The sequence below is a fragment of the Branchiostoma belcheri genome, unplaced genomic scaffold (genome assembly GCF_001625305.1).
Source record: "Branchiostoma belcheri isolate BF01 breed outbred unplaced genomic scaffold, Haploidv18h27 scaffold272, whole genome shotgun sequence".
NCBI lineage: Eukaryota > Metazoa > Chordata > Leptocardii > Amphioxiformes > Branchiostomatidae > Branchiostoma > Branchiostoma belcheri.
In genome coordinates this window covers 147,414-168,549 of record NW_017803879.1, presented here as the reverse complement: position 1 = coordinate 168,549, position 21,136 = coordinate 147,414, and the positions used below count along the sequence as shown (strand labels likewise).

At 40.0% G+C, this 21,136-nt stretch overlaps 1 protein-coding gene across 2 annotated transcripts in view; it reads right to left on the bottom strand.

The window, feature by feature from the left end:
• LOC109472408 (xanthine dehydrogenase/oxidase-like) overlaps nt 1–20,872 on the bottom strand; it is a 41,401-nt gene extending 20,529 nt beyond the window's left edge. Inside the window, exons 1-24 of one of the 2 annotated variants that reach the window (XM_019772178.1) lie at nt 20,816–20,872; nt 18,588–18,595; nt 18,450–18,536; nt 17,888–18,054; nt 15,630–15,790; nt 15,148–15,224; nt 13,992–14,071; nt 13,177–13,384; nt 12,628–12,701; nt 11,892–12,032; nt 8,969–9,071; nt 8,665–8,729; nt 7,913–7,990; nt 6,238–6,348; nt 5,785–5,851; nt 5,547–5,644; nt 4,977–5,138; nt 3,549–3,671; nt 2,996–3,094; nt 2,575–2,632; nt 1,907–2,053; nt 1,080–1,269; nt 657–761; nt 219–297 (exon numbers count right to left, since the gene is read on the bottom strand). In XM_019772178.1, coding sequence (XP_019627737.1) covers nt 219–297; nt 657–761; nt 1,080–1,269; nt 1,907–2,053; nt 2,575–2,632; nt 2,996–3,094; nt 3,549–3,671; nt 4,977–5,138; nt 5,547–5,644; nt 5,785–5,851; nt 6,238–6,348; nt 7,913–7,990; nt 8,665–8,729; nt 8,969–9,071; nt 11,892–12,032; nt 12,628–12,701; nt 13,177–13,384; nt 13,992–14,071; nt 15,148–15,224; nt 15,630–15,790; nt 17,888–18,054; nt 18,450–18,525 — 2,469 coding nt within the window. In that variant the 5' untranslated portion in view covers nt 18,526–18,536; nt 18,588–18,595; nt 20,816–20,872. Of the gene's footprint in view, nt 1–218; nt 298–656; nt 762–1,079; nt 1,270–1,906; nt 2,054–2,574; nt 2,633–2,995; nt 3,095–3,548; nt 3,672–4,976; nt 5,139–5,546; nt 5,645–5,784; nt 5,852–6,237; nt 6,349–7,912; nt 7,991–8,664; nt 8,730–8,968; nt 9,072–11,891; nt 12,033–12,627; nt 12,702–13,176; nt 13,385–13,991; nt 14,072–15,147; nt 15,225–15,629; nt 15,791–17,887; nt 18,055–18,449; nt 18,596–20,815 lie in introns of both variants that reach the window. The other variant, XM_019772177.1, reaches the window with a different exon arrangement.
• Between the last annotated feature and the right edge of the window lie 264 nt (nt 20,873–21,136).

Below are 21,136 nucleotides of genomic sequence, written 5' to 3'. Positions count from 1 at the left end.
TACATAATTTTATATTTAAATGAAAAGAATAGCAAACTAAATACATTAGAATCAATTTACAACATTCGTATCGTACACGTAACAATTCAGAAGTACATGTCATTTATTTGATATTCAAATGAAGACAATTTTAAAATATGTATTCATAATCATTTTACAACACTGCATGTTTCAGATTAATCCAAGAAGCCAAAATGGTCACACCAAAGAAGACTTACCTCATATTTCAGGACATACGGAGCTCTCTTTGTTATGGCTTCCATGTTGGTAGCGAGGTTCAGACTCAGACGGACAGGCCTTTGAAACGGTGCAAATATATGCATTGTACCAATTTGGTTTCTTAAAACTTTATTTAGTATGATGCAAACAAATAATAACAACACATTTTTCTTGAAGGCTTTATTAGTTCAAAAGGTACTTTCCGCTACATGACATGCCGTTTTTTCTGTAACAAAATGTTCTAATAGATCTTCAAAAATACGCACTATGGCAATATGTAATCCTATAGCAAAAGAAAATGTGATTAAAGGTGATTAAAAGTAAAATGAACGTACAATAAATAGTCTTCATGTTTGTTAATTCAATTTTTACATGTCATTACGATTTTAACATCTTTTATATCCATAAAAAAGGAAAGGCCATGATTTAGGACGTACCTGTTGATATTCTGAGCGGCTACCGCGCAGACAGCAGCAGGTATCAGGGAGCCGAATGTCTTGCCACCAAAAGCTCCGCCCACTCTCTTTACCGAGACGTACAGCCTATCAAAGATACCATAAATTTCATTGTGTTTCAAAATCCACGTCACAAGATGCAAAGATGCTCGTGCATTAAAATTCCAGATGGGTCCTGGTGGCCATATTCTGTGACCTTCAAGTTCATCAAACGTTCTTCTGTATAATTCTTTGAATTCTTGTCATTGTGTTTGTCACTCTCCCAAACCCACGTGCTGTCAACCTACTCTACCTGAACAAGAATTACACAAACTAACTGCAACCCAAAATAATACTCCAATTCATTTCTACTTTTTTTCATTCATACTTTTTTCTTTCAAAAATCTATATTTAATCGTTTCTAACCTGTGAGCAGATATGCCAGTCGCCTGAGCTACAGCCGTCTGAACCATGTCTGGAGCCTGAGTAGCAGCCTGCACTTCCATCCCATCCTCCGAGGGGGCGCAGCGACATGCCTGTGTCTCCATGTAGAAGTGATGCTGGGCAGAACTCGCGACCTCTCCTGAAATGCGATGAGGTGCTCCGGCCAGGGCGCCTGGTGATACAGATGATGTTTGTCAGACTTTGCGCTCAAAGGAAAGGCACTACATTTTGTTTTATCATGTGTACTACCGTGTGTACTTCCATCCCATACGGCTACCACCCACAAGACTACAGATCACTGTTTTAACCAGTACAAGTCATTGTTATAGATTGTAATTTTTGTACATGTTTTTGTAAATATTTGTCTTATTATGTAAAATACTGTTTGTTTGTTTGTTTGTAGTGAATCTTTTTTTAATTTGTTTGCAAATTGGACGTAATTCAGTGTTCCCACTGCAATGATCAATAAAGTGATCTTACATCTTGAATAAAAGATACCCTCTATGAAAGGTACTTGTAGCATATACAGTAAAAAGGGAAATCCCCAGATGCTTGATTCTTTTACGGAACACAAACGAAGTAAAATAATACCAAAAATTTAACATTATTTTCTAACATTTAATGTAATCATGTTGCATTGTGCCCTTTTGAGACCTTATTACCTCCCTAGATTTGAAAGTGCAAATATTATATATGTACATATAATCACCTAACCATCCCACAAAACAAACTGTAAAACTGCAGGGAAGACATTTCAAAAGAATGAACTTTGAAACCGATGTTGAGGTGGAATGAAAAGAAATAAATACCGATCGGATCTCCTTTTGTTTTTTCGAAGACAGGGTAGTGAAAGGACTCGGCAGCTATGGCGTCATGGATGGTGAGGATGGGCGGCTTCAGGTCAGTGTAGGTCACCTTCACAGCCTCAGCCATGGCATCGGCATGGGACTGGGTGTCTGGAAGAAATCCGTTAGGTCACACTTATTATATTACTGTTATTACTGTTTGATTTTATGGACGACATCCGCACGCGAATATGGATTGTCGCCTGTACTAAAAAAATCACCTCTCATGGTGCCATCCTCCGTTGCTCATGGTAGCTGGCGACAATAGAAAGCCGGTGGTAACTACAGAGGACGGCACGCAAGCTGCCAAGGCACCACCGAACTAAAGAACTGAATACAGTGCTGACTCATAGATTCCGCAAAAGGCCAACATGTGCCGGCTTGTCGTAAAAGTAGCTATGCACTACCACAAATTCACAAATCCAGATTTATATTTCTCTGGTTTAGCAGCATGTTTGGCTGTATTTTTTTTTATTCGCCCGCGCACTAGTTTGGGGGTCTTCAGAGGATGTCATCCATATAAATAAGTCAGTGTGGCCTTAGCAACCATTTTATTTCAAACAAATCGAATCACAAAATGAGATCATGGCCTGTCTTATCGTGCCTTTGTAACAGTAAATTGTGAACCGTACCTGCGATGACGACAGCCAATGGTTGACCGGCATGCAGTACTTCGCCAGTGGAGAGAAGCTGAATGGAGAGAATAATTCTACTAAAGATACAGAATGAAACTTCAAAAGCTGTTTATAAATCTAAAACAACGAAGAATCTAAAACGTCAACATGGAATAACATAAGTAGTCTTTTTGCCATGGGAACTCTTCTTTTTCTAATAGAAATAATGCTTGTCCAGCAACAAAATTACAATTCTAGAGTCTTATCAAAAGATGTCAGAGATGTAAATCAGTTTTAAAACTGATTTTTACATGTCTGACATATTCAATAATAATCAATTGTTAATTTTTTGTAAATTCTGTCATATAGCATCTTTTAATGACGTAACGTTTTGCATCAATGAACAAAATTTCCTGTACTAAATATGAGCTACACACACCTCGATTCTAGGAGTCACTGGAGAAATGAACGGAACGTTGCAGTTGTTTTCCCCTTTAATATCCTTCGCTGTCAGACAGGTAACCGCTCCTGGCATGTCCTGATATTTAAAAAAAAAACACTCATTGTTCATTGGAATTTTAATGCATGTCATTGATGAAACCAGATTGAGTAGAAGGCGTCACATAAGAAACTGTGTTTGTTGCCGAATATTCAATAAATATTTGTAACTTTGGTAACCGCGACCTGTACAAAACATCCTTTAACAAGTTATTATCCAACATCTTGTCATGTCTTTCTTCATTAAACGTTGTTTAAGGCTCTTTTCGAATTCCCACTAAGAAATAATTTTCCGGACCGAGCCAAATAGATCGGATTCGAACCGGCTTCAATCCGGTTCCAAGCCGGATCCAAGCGAATCTATTCGTCTCGATCCGGATAATTCTATCTAGTGGGAAACGACCTATGAAACCAAAACTTTGAAGGCCATTTGTTGTCCTAGTATTTTGTTTTTGCTCAAAGTAATGCTTTTTTCGTGTATATTTTGCTCGTACCATTGCGTGTGAAAACTCCAGGGTTCCCAGTTTACAGTTGGCCACAGCTGACGTCACGAGAGCGGCACAGACTTCTCCGGCGGTCCGAGGCAGGTCGTTTGTGTATATAGCTTCACCAGATGCCTGCGGTAAAGAGAAAGAAATAACTAACTACAAAAGAAACATAACTACAAGGTTAGATAGTTTCTTTATTCACAATAAATTGTTTAGCATTTGAATGACTGTCTGTCATCTTATCGGGGCAATTGTGACTGATTTGCTGCGCTCTTAAGCTAAAAGTGATCTCGAACCAGTTTAGCTCATTGAAGAGCTAATCTTCCACTGGTCGTGACAGAGAAGACAAACGCTATGTACAGTATTCACAGGTTCATTGTACCGGGGAAATTCCCCTAGCTTTTTTCGACAAACACAATGAACAGTGGACCACAGCTTAATGTCCCGTCCTAAGGACTGCGACCCTAAACAGTAGCGTGCATGTCGGGTGATGAGCGACAACAGCCGGAATTCGAACTCCCAACCTCTTAGTCAGAGGCAGGAACGCATACCACTGGACTACGCACGCTATAGCTAGAAGGAACTCACCTCCGCCCAGCTGTAGGGTGGCGAACAGTGCGTTCGTAGCGGCCTGCCCATTAAGTAGCCGGGACTCCAAATCCATATATCATGATCACCATCAACAAATTTCACAAAACCAAGCGACCACCCCTTACAACCCCCAAGTCATGAGTCTTCAACTAAATGAAGTTCGACACGCAAAGCGAAGAAGAACAAGGTACTTGCTCAGTCGGCACTGATCATGAAGATATGTGTAACTGGTTCACTGCGCACTGAAGATACTAATACTATTATATAGGTACAATGTAATTCCTTTATATTGTGCACTGAAGGTAGGCGTTACTTGTTTACTGTACACTACAGTTATCTGTTGCTGTTAAAGGTGAGTGAAAATTTATGGTGAGTTCTTTCCTTGTGTTGGAACAACTATGGATTCTACCAACACAGATGAGCTTTCATTTGGACATTCTAAAACCTGGTGAAATTATTCAGGGATGTAATTATAAACTGCTTTCAATTTTTGAGAATTTTAACTTGATTCCATGACCAGGAAACAGGACACGACTTTCATTTCCCTTTACGGGTATCTATGTATTGCATTCAAAGACTTCGAAAATACGTAGATTAATGACAATTAATTTCCATTGAAAAATATAAAGGCTTTGTACAGAAAGCGTATTCAACAGGGTTTTTTTAATGCAATATTCACCAACAATTCAGCATTATTTTTCTTATTCCAACACACATGACCACCTTTTGGTTCCAAGTCCAACGCTCTGCCGTTGCGCCAAGCAACAACACTAATCCAGAATTAGTTGCATAAACTAGTTATAAATGCCCGTTAGGTACCGGCCGTGGATCAGCCCATCTCACCTGTACCCTTGCTGTAGTTTTAGGCAGGGGTTTCCTGACAGGCCACTCCGCCTCGCTGGTCTTGAAGTGCTGCTCCCCGCGCGACACCGGCCGTACCAGCGGGTCCACGGCGGAACGGACAAACTCACTCAGGCTTTCTCTTCCAACAGCACACAGGTAGAACTGAAGGAACGAGTTTTGTACATCACCTTTCTTCTAATTCTTACATGTGATCTAATTAAAGACGTACGGTGCATATTTAGTTGGTGTTGTGCTAGTAAAAACATTCTACAGTTGTAATCCTTTTGTCATTAGTTGAGTCAATGTGTCTTATTACAAACAAGAAAACAAAGAAACTGGAGTGTCATAGATAAGAATAACGTACTTTTTATCAATGGACATATCTTCCATTTATCATCAAGGCACTGTAAAATTACTAAATGTCGCGGATAAAGAGAAAGTCAAATTTAATTTGTTGTATCAAGGACATGGGCCGTATACAGCAAACATTGATACAAAAAATAGATTGAACCCTTTTAAGATACACTATTTATATGCTACCAATTATACTTAAATACGGATACAACCAACCTTGTAAAACAGTCCCGTTGCCAGCTGTTTAGTGTACTCTGCAGACTGGAGAGCAGAATTATCCGGCTTTAGTTCTGCCTCCAGTATGGCAAGGGCTCCTTGTGTGAAGCAAAGACAGCTTGTATCAATTTTCAAGTAATTAGTACAAATCAAGGGGACAATGCAACGACATAGATAACGACATAGATACTTATATAATATAGAATTTCGTAGATATATTTTGTGTCTTTATGATTACCTCTAAGGGTTTCAGCATCCGTGACTTTCCTTCCAACTATAAAATCTTCCGTTGCTGAAGCATGTACCTGAAATTGCGATTTGAGTTTGTAAGTCTACCTCAAGAATACGCTATCAAAATCATTTACATCATTTTGAAACATTGACAAGACATTGGAGATTTTATACCGGGAAGTGTTTGGATTTTTCTGGATGTATTGGAACTGTAGAGGGTATTATATGATAAATTTGATCGTGACTTATAACATTGCATTCCTGAATTCCTTCACATACCACCGGGTTTGGTCTCCCTATCAATCATCTGTCAACACCACCTTTCATCCCTATGCAACCGTCGCTACTTTGATATGAAAAAAGCGATTCCAAAAGTTAGCCACCCAAACAATACGAAAAGACAACCCCGAATGTAGTTTTGATAAAGGTATTACAGAATATCAGCAAGTTGGAGCATTACCAAGTCCTTGTTGACCCCTCCAAACACGATGGCAGGTTTCGCAGTAACTACAGAGCCGTTCTGACGGTCCACTGACATCCTGAAGCCGGCGTTAACATAGGCATGTGCGTTCTGTAAGGGCACACACCACGTTAGATCCTATAGATAAATTCAACTACATACAGGGGTGATAAACAATACACTGTTGAAATAAGAATATACTTAAAATGATTTTTAGATCTTAGACCACGTGTTAGAGAATAGTTCAACCTTTATTATTACTGCATACATATACTCTGTACGCAAGATGACTTTATTCGCACATGTATTTATGGGTTCACCACACCACGAAGTGGTGGTGAACCCATATTGCTTTTTCTGATGTTTCTTCTTCTCCTTCTCCTTCTCCTTCTCCTGCCATTTTTTAAATGGATTCAGCTTCTTCATTTTAGGGCCTAAGGTCCTGAAATTTGGTATGGAGGTACAGTGGGCAAATACCCCTAGGCGTTTTTTTAAATTTTTGTGATACAGGCTTTTAGAATGGTTTTATTTGAGTTTTTTGGCTGTGTTATAGCAAATGTATTACTGTGTTAGTGTGCCGTGTTTACCACGTCTGGGCATGAGTCATCACAATGGAATGCAGGGCATCAACCAATAGGCATGCAGCTTTCCTCTATACTTCTTGCTGATTGGCTGTTGGGATTTAACTTGATTAACACCTGCACAGAGCATTTCCACCTGCACAGAGCATTTCTTGCTGATTGGCTGTTGGGATTTAACTTGATTAACACCTGCACAGAGCATTTCCATACTGACAGTATGTCTTTATTAAAGTGTTTTGGTGGGTATTTCAAGCTTTTCTGCTCCAGCATTGGAATGCGGGGCATGAACGTTTTTTTTTTATTTTGAAAATCAACAGTTTGCATTATGCAATTAAAAATCCTAACCAATAAAGTAGGGAATAGCTATCCAACTGTTGTTTTAGTTGTATGTTACTTCATATTATAGTTATATCAATGTAAATCATTGTTTTCCCTTGTTTTTCTCATTCTTTCCCTGCCATGTCGTAAAATGTGGTGAACCCATCGCTGTATTTGCTCCAAAGCAAATATTGGCCTTTCTAGTTATCTTTATTTTAGATCTTTAGTTGTAGAAGACCATAAAAAGGTCCCTGTGCTTTTTGTTGTGTCAATAAAGAATCTACTATCGTACAACCCCCCAGCTACCAGCTACGAGTTTGTACTAAACATCACTAACTTTATTGTCGACTAGATTTTAAGTAAACACTTCTGTGGTTTATGATCTAAAAGACGACATTCTAAGCGTTAAATTAACACTCTGAAATAAATGCAGATCTGTTAATCTGTGCTCCTGATTGCTTAAATATGCATTGATCCACCCGACAACAGAGTAGCACGCACTTCTACTACTTCTCTGTTAATTTAATGGGATAACAGGGGTGTAATAAACCCATTAAATTACCAGATGAGAATTATGAATACCTTGCTGGTAATTTATTGGGATAACAGTGGTACTATCCCTAAAATTACCATGCAAATGCCATGAAAAAATGGGACAAACAAATAACATACAGTTATCCCCGTAATATGAATTAGCACGCTTTTTTAAAATAGATTTCAGTACTAAATAAATGGGATAAATAATCAGATCTCCTTTGCACTTTAGCAAAACTCACCTGTAATCGAGGAGCGACCTTGTAGGTCTGGAAGATTTCATCAGGTGATGCAGGTGGAATTTCAAGGGACAGAATCACCTGAGGAAAAACGGGAGGTAGGACTGTCTGTTGTAGTACAAGGAAGGATTATAACTAATACGTAAGTGTAGGAGCTTTCAGACGGCATCCACCATTTCTCTTCAGCTAATGACGAGGGCAGTCACGTGACCCGGAGGTCGAAAGATCAGCACAGGTCACGTGACTCGACAAGTGTGTTGTAGATGGAGGATAGTCGGTGGCGGCCTTTGTCACGGTTTATGGATAGGAAGAGGGCTCTGATGTTTGTTGTTTGTTGGTTTCTTTGTTTGAACCATTCTTTGTTCATGAAAGCTTAAATCGACATGCAAGCCGCTTTTCATTGAGGTCATAAGGGAAGATGTAAGGGTCAGAGGGTCAAAATATATCAACACGATAAAATTTACATGATTCAAAGACAAAGTGTAGTAAAACTGCACATTGTTTACACATACATGGTACAAAAACATACAAATGAGTGAGATTCGGTATCTTGTCTGTGTCCGGTCGTTTCGTTAATTTCTCATTTCTAGATCAATTACTTTAAGACTCTCTGAAAGAAAGACAGATAGGGCCAAGCGTGTGTGTAAAAATGGAAAATGGACCGTGGGGTTGAATTTAATGCATTATGAGCAAGCTGATGATTCAGTTGATTCAGGACTATCATCGAATATTTATCAATTTAGACTTTAGGTCACCTTGCCGTTCATGTCAGTTTTCAGAAAATCCGTAACAGCCACCGTTTGGGAATCATCCTTCCAACCTATAACAAAAAAAAAAGATACATTTTTAGGACGTGGTGAATAATAGAATATAAATAAACCCCAATAGACCCCAAATTCTATTATGTATAGATTTGATATCGATTGAATTAATATTTCAATATATGCCTCAGACTTTTCGCTAATGAATGTTGTCCTCATTGTAGTAAGGGAAAGACAAAACGTTCTTTCATACACTATGGCATCTTTAGGGAAGGTAGGAAAATTGGACCTGTCTGACCTAAAGTGACCTTTGCCCCCGCAGCCTCCATGATGGTGAAAACATCAGAAGGGAATTCTGGGTAGGCGTGCTTCATCATCAGATTTCCGGCCCAGCTACCAACCTGAAATCGATGAGAAAAAATTGAATTTGGATTTAGAAAAAAAAAAAACCATAACGATTGTACAATTACAAAAAAGACAAAAGGCTACCAATTTGTGTGTCTTTCTCCATACACATCCAGTCCAATTATGGGTGATAAGCAGAAATCTACTGCTACTTTTAACCAATCGCTGACCTAACGTTTGAATGAGGTAACATGCTCAAAGTAATTGGCTATTTTAATCTTTATTTCAACCTCATAAAGGCTAAATCCTAGGATACGGACAACGGAGGTTACAAAAACATTGAGACTTCTCTGTCGTTTTAATTACCTCCATGAAATGTGTCATGGAGGTTATATTTTCAGTTGCGTTTATCTGTCCGTCTGTCCGTCTGTCTGTCTGTCTGTCCGTCTGTCCGTCTGTTGGTCAACAAGATAACTCAAGAACGCCTGGATGGATTGGTTTCATACTTGGTGTGTTGGTAGGGTGTGACGAAAACTGGAAATGATTAGATTTTGGTCCCCCTAGTGGTTTCCCTTGGTACTGCAGCGCAACTTCCGGTTTTGATATCTCGCGATCTGGACATGCTAGGGTCATGAAATTTGGATGATAGGTAGCTCTCGTGCTTGGGAAGAAGTCACATGAGTTTGGGCCCCCTAGCGGCTTGTTCTGGAACTGCAGGATGGTTTCTTTAAAAATATTCGAGAGAGGATAACTGAACAACTGTTTGATGGATCGTCATGATTTTTGGTATGTAGGTAGCTGAAATGATGCTTGACATGATTAAAATACAATTATGCAAATCAGGATCTAATTTTCATAATTAATGAGGAAATTCTATAAATCTGCTGTATTCCATATTAGGGCTATGAAACACTTTAGACATATGTAATTGAGAACAACAAGATCATTGGTAGATATTGATTATGTAAATGAAGACCTAATTTGCATAATTAATGGTAAATTGGTACAATTTTATGGTGGTAACTGCTGTGAATTTAATACTTGCCATACTTGGAAGTTCAATTAAGGCGAACACCACTAAACATAATTTATTCAAATCAGGACCTCATTTGCATAATTTATGAGGAAACGCAAGAATAGCCTTATTTCTTAAGATAACCCTGTCATTGGGCGGAGAATATGATCAAATGATATAATATATGCAAATGGGCTCTTATAATTTGCATATTGGCAGTAAAAAATGTATAATTCGTCAGCTTGGATGGCAAACATGAGTTGGCAAAGGTATGTCAGAGGTCATACTTGCATATAACCAACAATATCATACGTTGTCCATGTTAAATGGTAAGGATTTCACCAGTGTGTTGTATGTTACTAGGTAGGGGCTATGTGAATAATTTGTATAAAAATTTTGCTAATGAGCAGGATTGTAAATGTAAGCCATTTATGTGATCATCACTATGCATAAGCTTCACGAAAGCACTAAACATGTCATGGAGGTATGAGATTGTCGAACTCTAGTTCTAGATTTAGTCGTTCCTAGTGAATTCTTTCATCAGTGACAACTTTGGAAGGATAAGGATACTAACCTCCAAATTTTCGATGGCTATCAGTCCATCTTGTTCACGGAGTGGCCTAATCTCGCGAGAGCGCGAGACTAGGCCCGAGACTTGCATCGGTCTGTCGGGTACCACCCCCCGTCGCCTCCCTCCGAAGTAAGGGTAAGTAAGTCTTGGGGAGCTCCCAACCTTCTGTCCGGTTTAGCTTGGCACCTTCCAACTGTATGTGCACCGCTTCCTTAATCTTCCTATGTGGGTTACGAGACTCTTGGTCTATGATTTCAATAATGTCAGAGATGGGCCTGGTAGTGATGTTGTGACCAGCCTGGAGTTGGTGTTGACTTAACGCAGATTTGCAGTCTTTTTGATGTAATGACTTTTGGTGTTCAGAAGTCCTTTCCCCCAGTGACCGCTCAGTTTCACCAACGTAAACCTCCCCGCACTCTTCACACTTGATCTTGTAGATCACACCGCACTTCTCCCCGGGTGCTAGAGGGTCCTTGGGTCTCACAAGGGCATTACGTAAGGTGAAGCCCGGTTTGGAGTACAGGCTCACATTGTGTTTGGCATATATACGTTTCAACCTCTCTGTAACTCCATATATGTAGGGTAGAACCAAGTAACTCGCTGGGAGTTGTTCTTGTTTTCCAGTCTTACTCTGTTCCTTGCTACTTCTGTCCTTTCTGGAGTTGTTTTCCCCCTCCCTCAGGGCCCATTCTGGGTATCCAATTAGACTTACTTACCCTTACTTCGGAGGGAGGCGACGGGGGGTGGTACCCGACAGACCGATGCAAGTCTCGGGCCTAGTCTCGCGCTCTCGCGAGATTAGGCCACTCCGTGAACAAGATGGACTGATAGCCATCGAAAATTTGGAGGTTAGTATCCTTATCCTTCCAAAGTTGTCACTGATGAAAGAATTCACTAGGAACTGTAACTATACGTGACAAATGAATCTCTTCAACTAGATTTAGTCATTTTTAAACCCCTTGTACTAGGGAGCCCACACATATATATGGTCATGGGTTGCACATACAGTACCATTTATATAGCGCCCAGTATATGTGCATGTACTATTTGGGGGTGTTTCTAATGCAACGCATCACACCGCAGCGAAACGCAACGAATGTTTTAGTAACTATGCCACCGAAGGGCAAAAAAAGTCAAGGGTTTTTGTCCTGATTAAGACATCAATTTTTTTTTTGAAAATATTGTGTAAAGAACGCTAGCAGGACAAGGGTTAACTTAAAATCCAAATTTCACAAGCAAGTAGATTGTTGGTTTACATTGTTGTTTTTTTTACATTTGTACAGTACTTACGTTTCTGACCGACACGTTTGCGACCTTACGCAGATGTTCTGCCAGCACGCCGTAGGATGGAGACCGGTCCGAACCGGTTTGTAACATGTCCAACAGGGCAGACAGACTCAGCGCAGAACCAGCGACCAATGGCGGACCAGCCTGAAAATAAGGAAGAAGCTTTAACTCTATGTAACTCCGATAGGATCGCATAAAATTCAATTACATAGCATCTACTAAAAAATACAGATTTTTCGCGATACTTTCATATTCGCGGTTTTTGCGGTCACATCTGTACCGAGAACCCATGATTATTTAAAGAAATAATTCAGTAGATTTTTTGCCCTACCTGCCGCCACCGCGAACGTATAGTTGTCCGAATATATGACCATTTTATTAGACCACGAACTGTTGCTACTGTTATCATAAAATAATAGTAGCAGTAGAATGGTGCCCTTACTATATGTCCCCCAATAAGGCTTAGAGGCAAATCTAAAGTTTAGGTTTAGGTGTGACATAACTCGACGTGACAGTGCAATCAACAGCTACATATAGTGCATACTTACAAAGCCGGAGTGTTAACTTAAATGTTACACTGAAGACTGCACCAATTATACAATCACGAGATACAAATTATACACGTAACCTTAGTCACAGTTGTAAGATTCTTTGACTGACAATCAGCTAGAGATAATATAGTAAGACAGGATCTTGGACTTAGTTTTTATGAAACCAAACCTGTTTGACAACGTCTTACCTGACAGATGTGCAGGTCGGGTACAGCTTTGATGTCAATCAGACAGCTGTAAGGGCCGTCATTCTTGTACACACCTTCAAAAACATGGTTGTCAAGTTTTAACTGGATTTCTGGTTATATTTATATTCATTTAAGTGTGAAAATGGTTACTCATAAAAATCCTAAAAATTCTGAAAATTTCAACGAGGTAATCGGACTAAACAGAACCAGGTTTCTTAAAAAAGGAAGTTCGGGCATGAGCTTTAATAGACACCCGGCTTTTCTTGCATTTTTTGTCATTTGTATTGTTTTTGGTTATTGAGTCATGTGCACTCGTACAATGAACAAACTATCGATTGAAGAAAACTTACATAGACGAAAGACGCACCAGGAATACCATAAAATGTTAATAAATAGACAAATGAATGCTTATACATGTACATGATTCATTAATTACATGCTGCAGTGTTTGTACTGGTTATGACCAGTATTATGATGTTGTCTTAACAGGCTGGTCAAGGGTGGTTGAGTGGGACGACCTTATCGGCAAAGACAATTCACATGCCTCACCTGACGCAGTGTTCCCACAGACCAGTTTGTACCGGTTCTGACTGGTACAGTGCTGTTCCAACAGGCTGTACAGCTGCTCGAGTGTCGTTGGGCGGTACCACGTCACCCCATTTTGGTCACACCTCAACAGTGGGTTTCCCTTTGTGCAGTTCACAGCCGCATTACTACAAACTCCTCCGCTGTTGGGGCAGTGATGTTTGCTGAGATCCTATGAACAAAAATACAACGCTTCTTACAAGTTTCACTATGACCATAAGTTACAATATCACCATCTACTCAACATACAAAACCATATCTGGTTGCAGTACTATACTAGTTGAGACGGATGATAAAACCAAAAGAAAAAAAGAACACAAAGTAAATGAAAATGATTTTTAACACTTTTCAATAAGACAAGATATGTAAGAAAAAGCATTACTCTTTCAAATACTTAATTGCATGCAGAAATGAACGTACAGCGGACAAAATATGCAGTTATGTTTCCATGTGTTTCAAAAGAGAAGAAACTGTGTTTAACAGTACATAATAAATATCTTATAGTATTGGTGTAATACATAGACTTTTAGCTTAATGCTAGAATGTAGCATCTCAGTGTTTTCAAAATTATATTGTATATCTTCCAGACATATGGTGTAATTGTCACCCCCTCCATTGTGTTTTGTCGCAATGGAAAAGCCAAATGAAGTAATAAAAGCAATGTGAATTTAGCCCATCTGTGCATGAACTTGCAATAAAGACTTTTCAATTATTATTACGTGGTTAAGGCAATATTTACAGTAATGACTGGAACCCAGATTTTCAACAGATATCGTTACCTCAATGTCGATGCAGCCGCCTTTTTCCGGATCCGCATCAGCTGCAAATGACTTCATGGCGTCCAGGATAGGTCTGTAACCTGCAGGTGACACATGTGCCTGATGACAGCCTCATCCCATAAACCTGAATGTTAAGGACGTGGAATTCGAAGCGCTGGTTTCCCCCCGAAGCCGGTTTCATGTTGCCCCCATCAGAACTCTCCAAATCACATTGAAAGCGCCTCGATCACAAACCACTTCTAGATGTAGTTTCGAACCAGTTTTCCCGGATTGCGATTTGCGTCTGAACGCAATGTAATTTTAATGTGACTTCACCTGATCATGGATTACGGGGTGATATTTCTTTATTTATAAGCAACATCAATATTTACGTGGCAGCAACTAAAAGAGCAGTAATGGTCAAGTAATGTGTCCGTTCTAGGGCGAGCTTCACCGCCTCTGGCGGGACCACGTCGGCATTCGACCGAGATACGCTGGGAGGGGCATCAGCAAGCAGGTATTTGACCTCTGACATTAACCAAACAACAATGAATGCAGTTTTTGACCTTTTTTCGGTTTGAAAGGCATGTATGGCACGTGGACCAGATGTGAGGAATGCGAGTTGCCAAAATCGCGGTTTGGGTGGTTTCATATGAACGAGGCCATTGACGCAGTCACGGATTTCGGGGTCATATCTCTATTCTTATTTATATGCAGCACCAAAAAGGTACGCGGCCGCAACTTCAAAAGCGGTTACTGTAATGGCCGAATTTGGCCGTTTGATTGATATGATATAACCACAGTCTAATGGTAATTCATATATTCTCAAAACATTTCTGTTGATGGTGCTTTACTTCTCCTTGGCTACGTTGTTTGTGCTGTTTAAAAATGTCGCAATACAACAATAAGTATTTGTTTGTCGCAATGTTTTGTTGAACAACATAATTATACAATGAACCTCTGTTCCAGCCAATCAGGTTTCAAACCACCAGAAATTTCAAGTATTTGGAGTTTTTGGTCAATTTACTGGCACCTAGGACAGAAGCCTTGTTGCCACTTGCGTCAGCGGAGCCGTCACTACCAACTTGACTTTAAGGTCAATCTTCGGTAACCAAGTTTCCTGCTGATCAGTACAGTTGTCGTTTTTAGCAGGTAAATGCAGCATGTATGTACAGACCTGTGCACCTGCAAATGTGTCCATCAAAGTGATTCTCCACCTCCTGTTGGCTGGGCTGTGGGTTCTTAGTAAGCAGCCTGTAGGAAACAATTAAGTTAATTAAATCATATTAAAAATCAATTTCACATACGATAACGTTCGGGACGGAAAAATTTGATCGCCAGGAATTGATGAAGCATAAACCATCGTATTGGTATTTATAATGGTTTATCAAACTATGGTGTAATAGAGATGTACATTTTGCCATACAACCGGATGGTATATGCAACACATTCTCTGTGTGATCTGAAGGCCCCCTGCGAAGTGGGTGTTGGCTCTTCTAGCAACACATATATAGCAACCACCTTTGACCCTACATTCAGTAACGCAATTTATACCTACTGTCGGAATGGCTGAAATCAATAGTGTTTGTTTCCATTTGTGCTGAAATATGTCAGCATACTACTAATGAGGGAATAAGTCTAAACATGCTAATCACTCACCCGTACATGTTCACCACCATCCCAGGGCTGCAGTACCCACACTGACTTCCGTTGAATTCCGCCAGGCGGCGCTGGATGGGGTGGAAACCGGCCTTCTGTCCGCCCAACCCCTCCACTGTGGTAATGGTCCAACCATCAACACTACACAGCGGGCACAGGCACTGGGGAACGGGCGGGGGATGTTAAAGGCATCCAGTGCAGTTTTAAGGGCTTGGAAACCAGATTTTTCCAGAAGTCAGTACTGTCGCCACATATCTACATACTAAGTTAAAACAACACTGTCCCAATGTATATCGACATTCATGGAGCAAAAATGCTCATAATTCTGACGAAAAATAATTACTGGGAGGACCCGGGGATGATTTTTAGGGTACCACCCAGAAAATAAAGGACTCATCTTGGGGCTTGTTTCTACAGTTTTAAATGCCCAAAGTATGAAATGCTGATTCAAATGGGCTAATGTGGAACAGTATGTGTCAATATCATTCACAATATTATCAGTTTTGCCGCCCTGAAATTGCATTGGATGCCTTTAACTAAAACTTTTTACAGCGGTGGAAGAGATATCCCTCCGCCGAAATGTACTGTTTTTAGGTGGTGTTTGTTTATATATATATAGGTTGTGTTTGTTTGTTTATTTATATATATATATAGTAATATAGTAATATATTTGGGGTCCAAGTTATGTTATGTTTTTACAGTCCACACAGTCCTCGAGGTCCTTTCAGTAGTCTTCGCATCTTTCCATCAGTAGCACTTGTGCAATCTGATTGTTGTTTTTACCTCCATGAAATGGAAGGTATTGTTTTTGGCGCGTCTGTGTGTGTGTGTGTGTGTGTGTGTGTGTGTGTGTGTGTGTGTGTGTGTGTATGTGTGTTTGTGTTTCCGCTTTTTTGTACCTTCATAACTTCATAACGCCTTCATGGATTGTGGTGATATTTGGTATGCTGGTAGGTGTTAGGGGGGCGAAGGTCAAGGTCAAATATGGGCCTCCTGGTGGATGGCCTTGGTAGTGCAGTAGCACTTCCGGTTTAATGAGGAATCTCCTTTGCAGCCAACAGATGTGTCATTGTGTGGCTATCGAGTCAGTGCGCTTGGGACCCGGTTTGATTAATGGGGTTCCCTCAGGGGAATAGGTGACCTATTTCAGGGTTAGGGTTTGTATTAGCTGCAGGCCTGATTAGCTGTGTGTTTGAAACACTTAGTGTACTGTATACAAAAACTCATATATTTCATGGAGGCGTGTCTGTCTGTGTGTGTGTGTCTGTATGTGTGTGTGTCTGTGTGTTTGTGTTTCCGCACATTTGTAGTCAGCATAACTCCATAACGCATTTATGGATTGCGATGATATTTGGTACGCTGGTAAGTCTTAGGAAGACAAAGGTCAAGGTCAAATATGGGCCTCCTGGTGGATGAATTTGGTACTGCAGCAGAACTTCCGGTTTTTGTATCTTTTGTCCTAAACATGCTATGGTCTTGACTTTTTGGTGACAGATAGCTTTTCCTGTCAGGAATAAGTGGCGTGAGTTTGGTCCCCCTAGCAGCTTGTTTTGGAACTGCAGATTTTCGGGTGAAATCTTTAAAAGCCAATAAGTCCAGATAGGAACAAGGTATTATCATCATTTTGGTAGGTAGGTAGCTGAGAGAGAGATGTACATAATTAACTACAAATTATGCAAATGATGACTTAATTTGCATAATTAATGAGGAAATTCTATAATTACAGTGTTTTACATTATAGTACTTTCATACATGTAATGTATGTAATCTATGGCAGATGGAACATCAACAGATACCAATTATGCAAATGATGACCTAATTTGCATAATTAATGCGAAAATTCTATGACTCCTTAGTGGTAAATGATGGGAATTTCATACTTGGTACATGTGTAAGTTAATCAAAAGTTAACATCACGATGCATTTATTATGTTATTTACATAATTAATAAGAAGAAATTTACATTTACATGTCAAGCCCACATTTCATGGAGGTATGAGATCTCGGAACTCTTGTTATAATGTTTATAATGTTGCAACTGTTATTATGTCATTGATATTGGGCCCACCGCTAATGGTAATTCGAATAAACGTTATTTTTAAAAGTTCCTTGTACGTAGTACTTGTGAAGCTTATGCATTTATCCGTTTCCCAAAGGTTTGTCGAATGAATTTTGTTTAACACAGTTTTTCTTTAAATCACAGATTTTTTGCTATCTATTACAGTCAAAATGTCAAAACAGTTGATTGTTATACTCACCGAGTTTAAGGTATAAGAAAGTGTCCCCCCATTGGTCAGATCAGGATGTGTCACCATGACAACACAGCAGCCACACCCTCCTTCCCCACACATGACCTTTGTCCCAGTCAGACCTCGCTGTGAGCGCAGCCATTTGTTCAGCGTCATGCCGGGGTCAGGGTTGGAAACTGTTATCAGTAAACACACAATCAATAAGCTGGATAAGACTTTGTATTATTTTGTAATTTTGCCTTTTGCGACATTCAAACGGCAACCTTTCAAAACCGTTTTTGAGCAGCTCCTAAGGTTTCGTAACTTCACCAACTTATGTTCTTCGATGAATAAAAGAAACGTAGCGGTTGTGCAATTGTCTAAAACATATTACGGTCTGACGAACAAAAGAAATGAAATAATAGAACGCTTACATTGCCGTCAAATATTTGCATGGTGTTTGTTAAACGTCGGTAAGGTGGATTTGTCATACCTTGTCTAACCCGGAAGATAACATGTGTATATCGTGCATATTTCGCTATTTTCTTTGTATTTGTCAGTCTAGTCGGCCCCCTCTTATCCTACCACGTACCAACATGGTATCTTCCATTGACCCAGAAGCGCAGCTCTTCTTGAAAGGCCTCCTGACCCTCAGGCCGGACCGGCATGGCAGGAGGGGCTGTTTGCAGGTCAGCTTACAGAGGTCAAAAGTCCAACGTCCTTTATGTACCTGATAAGCTGAATGAATCGTATACATGAAAAGTAAAAACGTACGAATTTAAACTGATCATGTATCTTTGCGTTAAAAAAATGAAATTGACATGTCCCCGATCAGGTCCGTGTCTGAACAAGGTTTGGTAGGAGTCTAGTCCGAGTCATTTCGGTTGGGGACGTAAATCCGGCGTCCCTGTTTATGAAATACCTTATGGACAATAATGGCGTCCAAACTCTGCACGTAAAAAAACCCAGCTCACGTATGAGAAAAACAAAGACTGTTTAATCAGAACCTACTTGAGAAGATTTGGGGTCACTGTGTGTCAGCAGCTTACTAAATACATGGGCCGTATGGTGAAGTTACATTGCACTGAATCTTTGGAAACTAAAAACATTATGCTTTACATCAGTTGAGGATAACAAATAGACTCGCATCCCTTAAGTCTGGTCTGAACGGGGTGTAAATCATTACAGGGATGTGTGCCTAGCCTATTTGTTAGCCCCTACCGCTAATGAGAGATAACCCTTCGGCCAGGGAAACCACACTCCCTGCCAACCCCGATTTGGCGCCCTGGGTCTAATTATCTCTTCGCGTCCTGGCGTGAAAGATAAAGGGGTTTTGGGCAGCCTGGGGTTGGGCGGCGGATACTGTAGCGGACATTAGGGCTTCTTTCCACACAAAAATTCTATCGCTTATGAACGCGAGCGTCTGGCACCCAGGCTATTATGATAAGAAAGATTCCATAACAATTCTTCAATAAAAGAACTACCTATGTGCGTGTGAAAACATACGACATAACTAATATTTACCTGCAAAATGTAAATATTTAAACAGCAACCATTAGGTCCGGTTTGGATGTTAGATGGCATCCGTGTTTGCGACTTCAAAAATACCCAGTGCAATTGTGACGATGCTCCCATTAAGTACAGCGGTGCTTCGAATTCCGAGCATTGCTCACAAAGAAATGCGTTGGAAACTTTAAAGTTGTTGAAGTTGTTAGCCCCCAGTAAGACTCCCTCCCCTGACTGAGACTCCCTCCCCTGGACACAGCCAGGTGGAGACTCCCTCCCTGACCACAACTCTGGTCATCCTTGATGTAATCCTTGATCTACTTTCTGGGACTTCGTTGAATGAATGAACTTCTTATTACTGAACCTGGTATTGTCTCTAAATCTATGTCAAGTAGCCCAGAAAAAGGGACTATCACCATATTTAGTATTTAAAACTTCTGTGTTTACCTCAGGTAACCTAAAGAAGAAGAGCAACCTTATCTTTCTACAATTGACCCTAACTTCCTATAGTGTCTTTGAATGTCTTGGATGTTGGGTGACCTTGTACTTTAGCTGAACTGCTCATGTCCTTCTCAGTGTTAAACATTAAATGATTTAATATTAACATTAAATATTGATAATTATTACATCAACAGTTCCTATATTCCTATATCTACTCCGTGACACAATTTTAGGGTGGTAAAATATATTATTTTCAAAGTCAATTTTCTGGTTATTCTTTTAAGGTAGTACTAGTAATATGATTCAATCCTATCCCCTAGCAGACTAATATTTGCGAAGAAAAAACTGCGATCTTCTTAAGGAAACATGATTGTTTGTTTTGTATTCTAGGGTGTTTTACTTACTAGCTATTGGTACCATAATAGAAGGCCCCAGTAGCTTGTTTTTAAGTTTATTTCAACCGCTTTAAGTACGAAATAATTATGAAAATGTGCTAAGAAATGGCAGTACATTCTCTGAATATCAGACAGATTTCCTCTTACAAATATTTCTTATTTTGTTGCCCTGAAATTTCATTGCATGGCTTAAAATATTATATATTATATTGCAGTTGCTGTGGTTAGTATATCTGGTCACCTTAGGGCCTCTGAGATAAGGAAGTAGTCCCCAGTCTAGATCGACGTGGCGTCAAATATCTGCCGCGTGCCCCGCCATATTTCTGCTTAAGGGGCAGTGTCCGTGCAAGGATTAGGGTTAAATAGTTAGTGAGAATTAGCTATGTATATGCCATCCATAAGTCGTATCAAAGTAATATTTAGACCCTCAACCACTTCTCGTCTCATGCTTTTGGACAGGGCAGAAATTTGGCTTCTGTACACCGACGACAACTTTGGCTACTGAGCTTCTGTGCTATACAATAAATTGTTAAATACAAAACGTACTATCTGGTATTGAATCTTCAAGCTGGTTAGTTACGTCCAATTAGGTTGTAACGACTAGTACGTGACATACCTTTATTCTAGGCTGATCCGTGCTGTCAGGCTGGACTTTGGTTCCCGCTTGCTCCTTGGCTCCAGTAGAAACAGATGTGACACGGTCTAAGGTCAGGGGTTAAGGGTTACACGTAAGGCCTACGGAAGTACCGTGTTTCCTGTTTTCCGACCCTTCCGAGAACCCGCCCTCCCCAGCCTTCTCTCTGGTCGACCGCTTACAAGTACATCATATTGTCAATATTTTATATAAATTCCAATTTGAGACGCGTTTTCTAAACGATTTTTGAAGCAAATTTCCATTGAGTAAATATCGGTGAAGTATTAGTCCCTGGCCTACGAC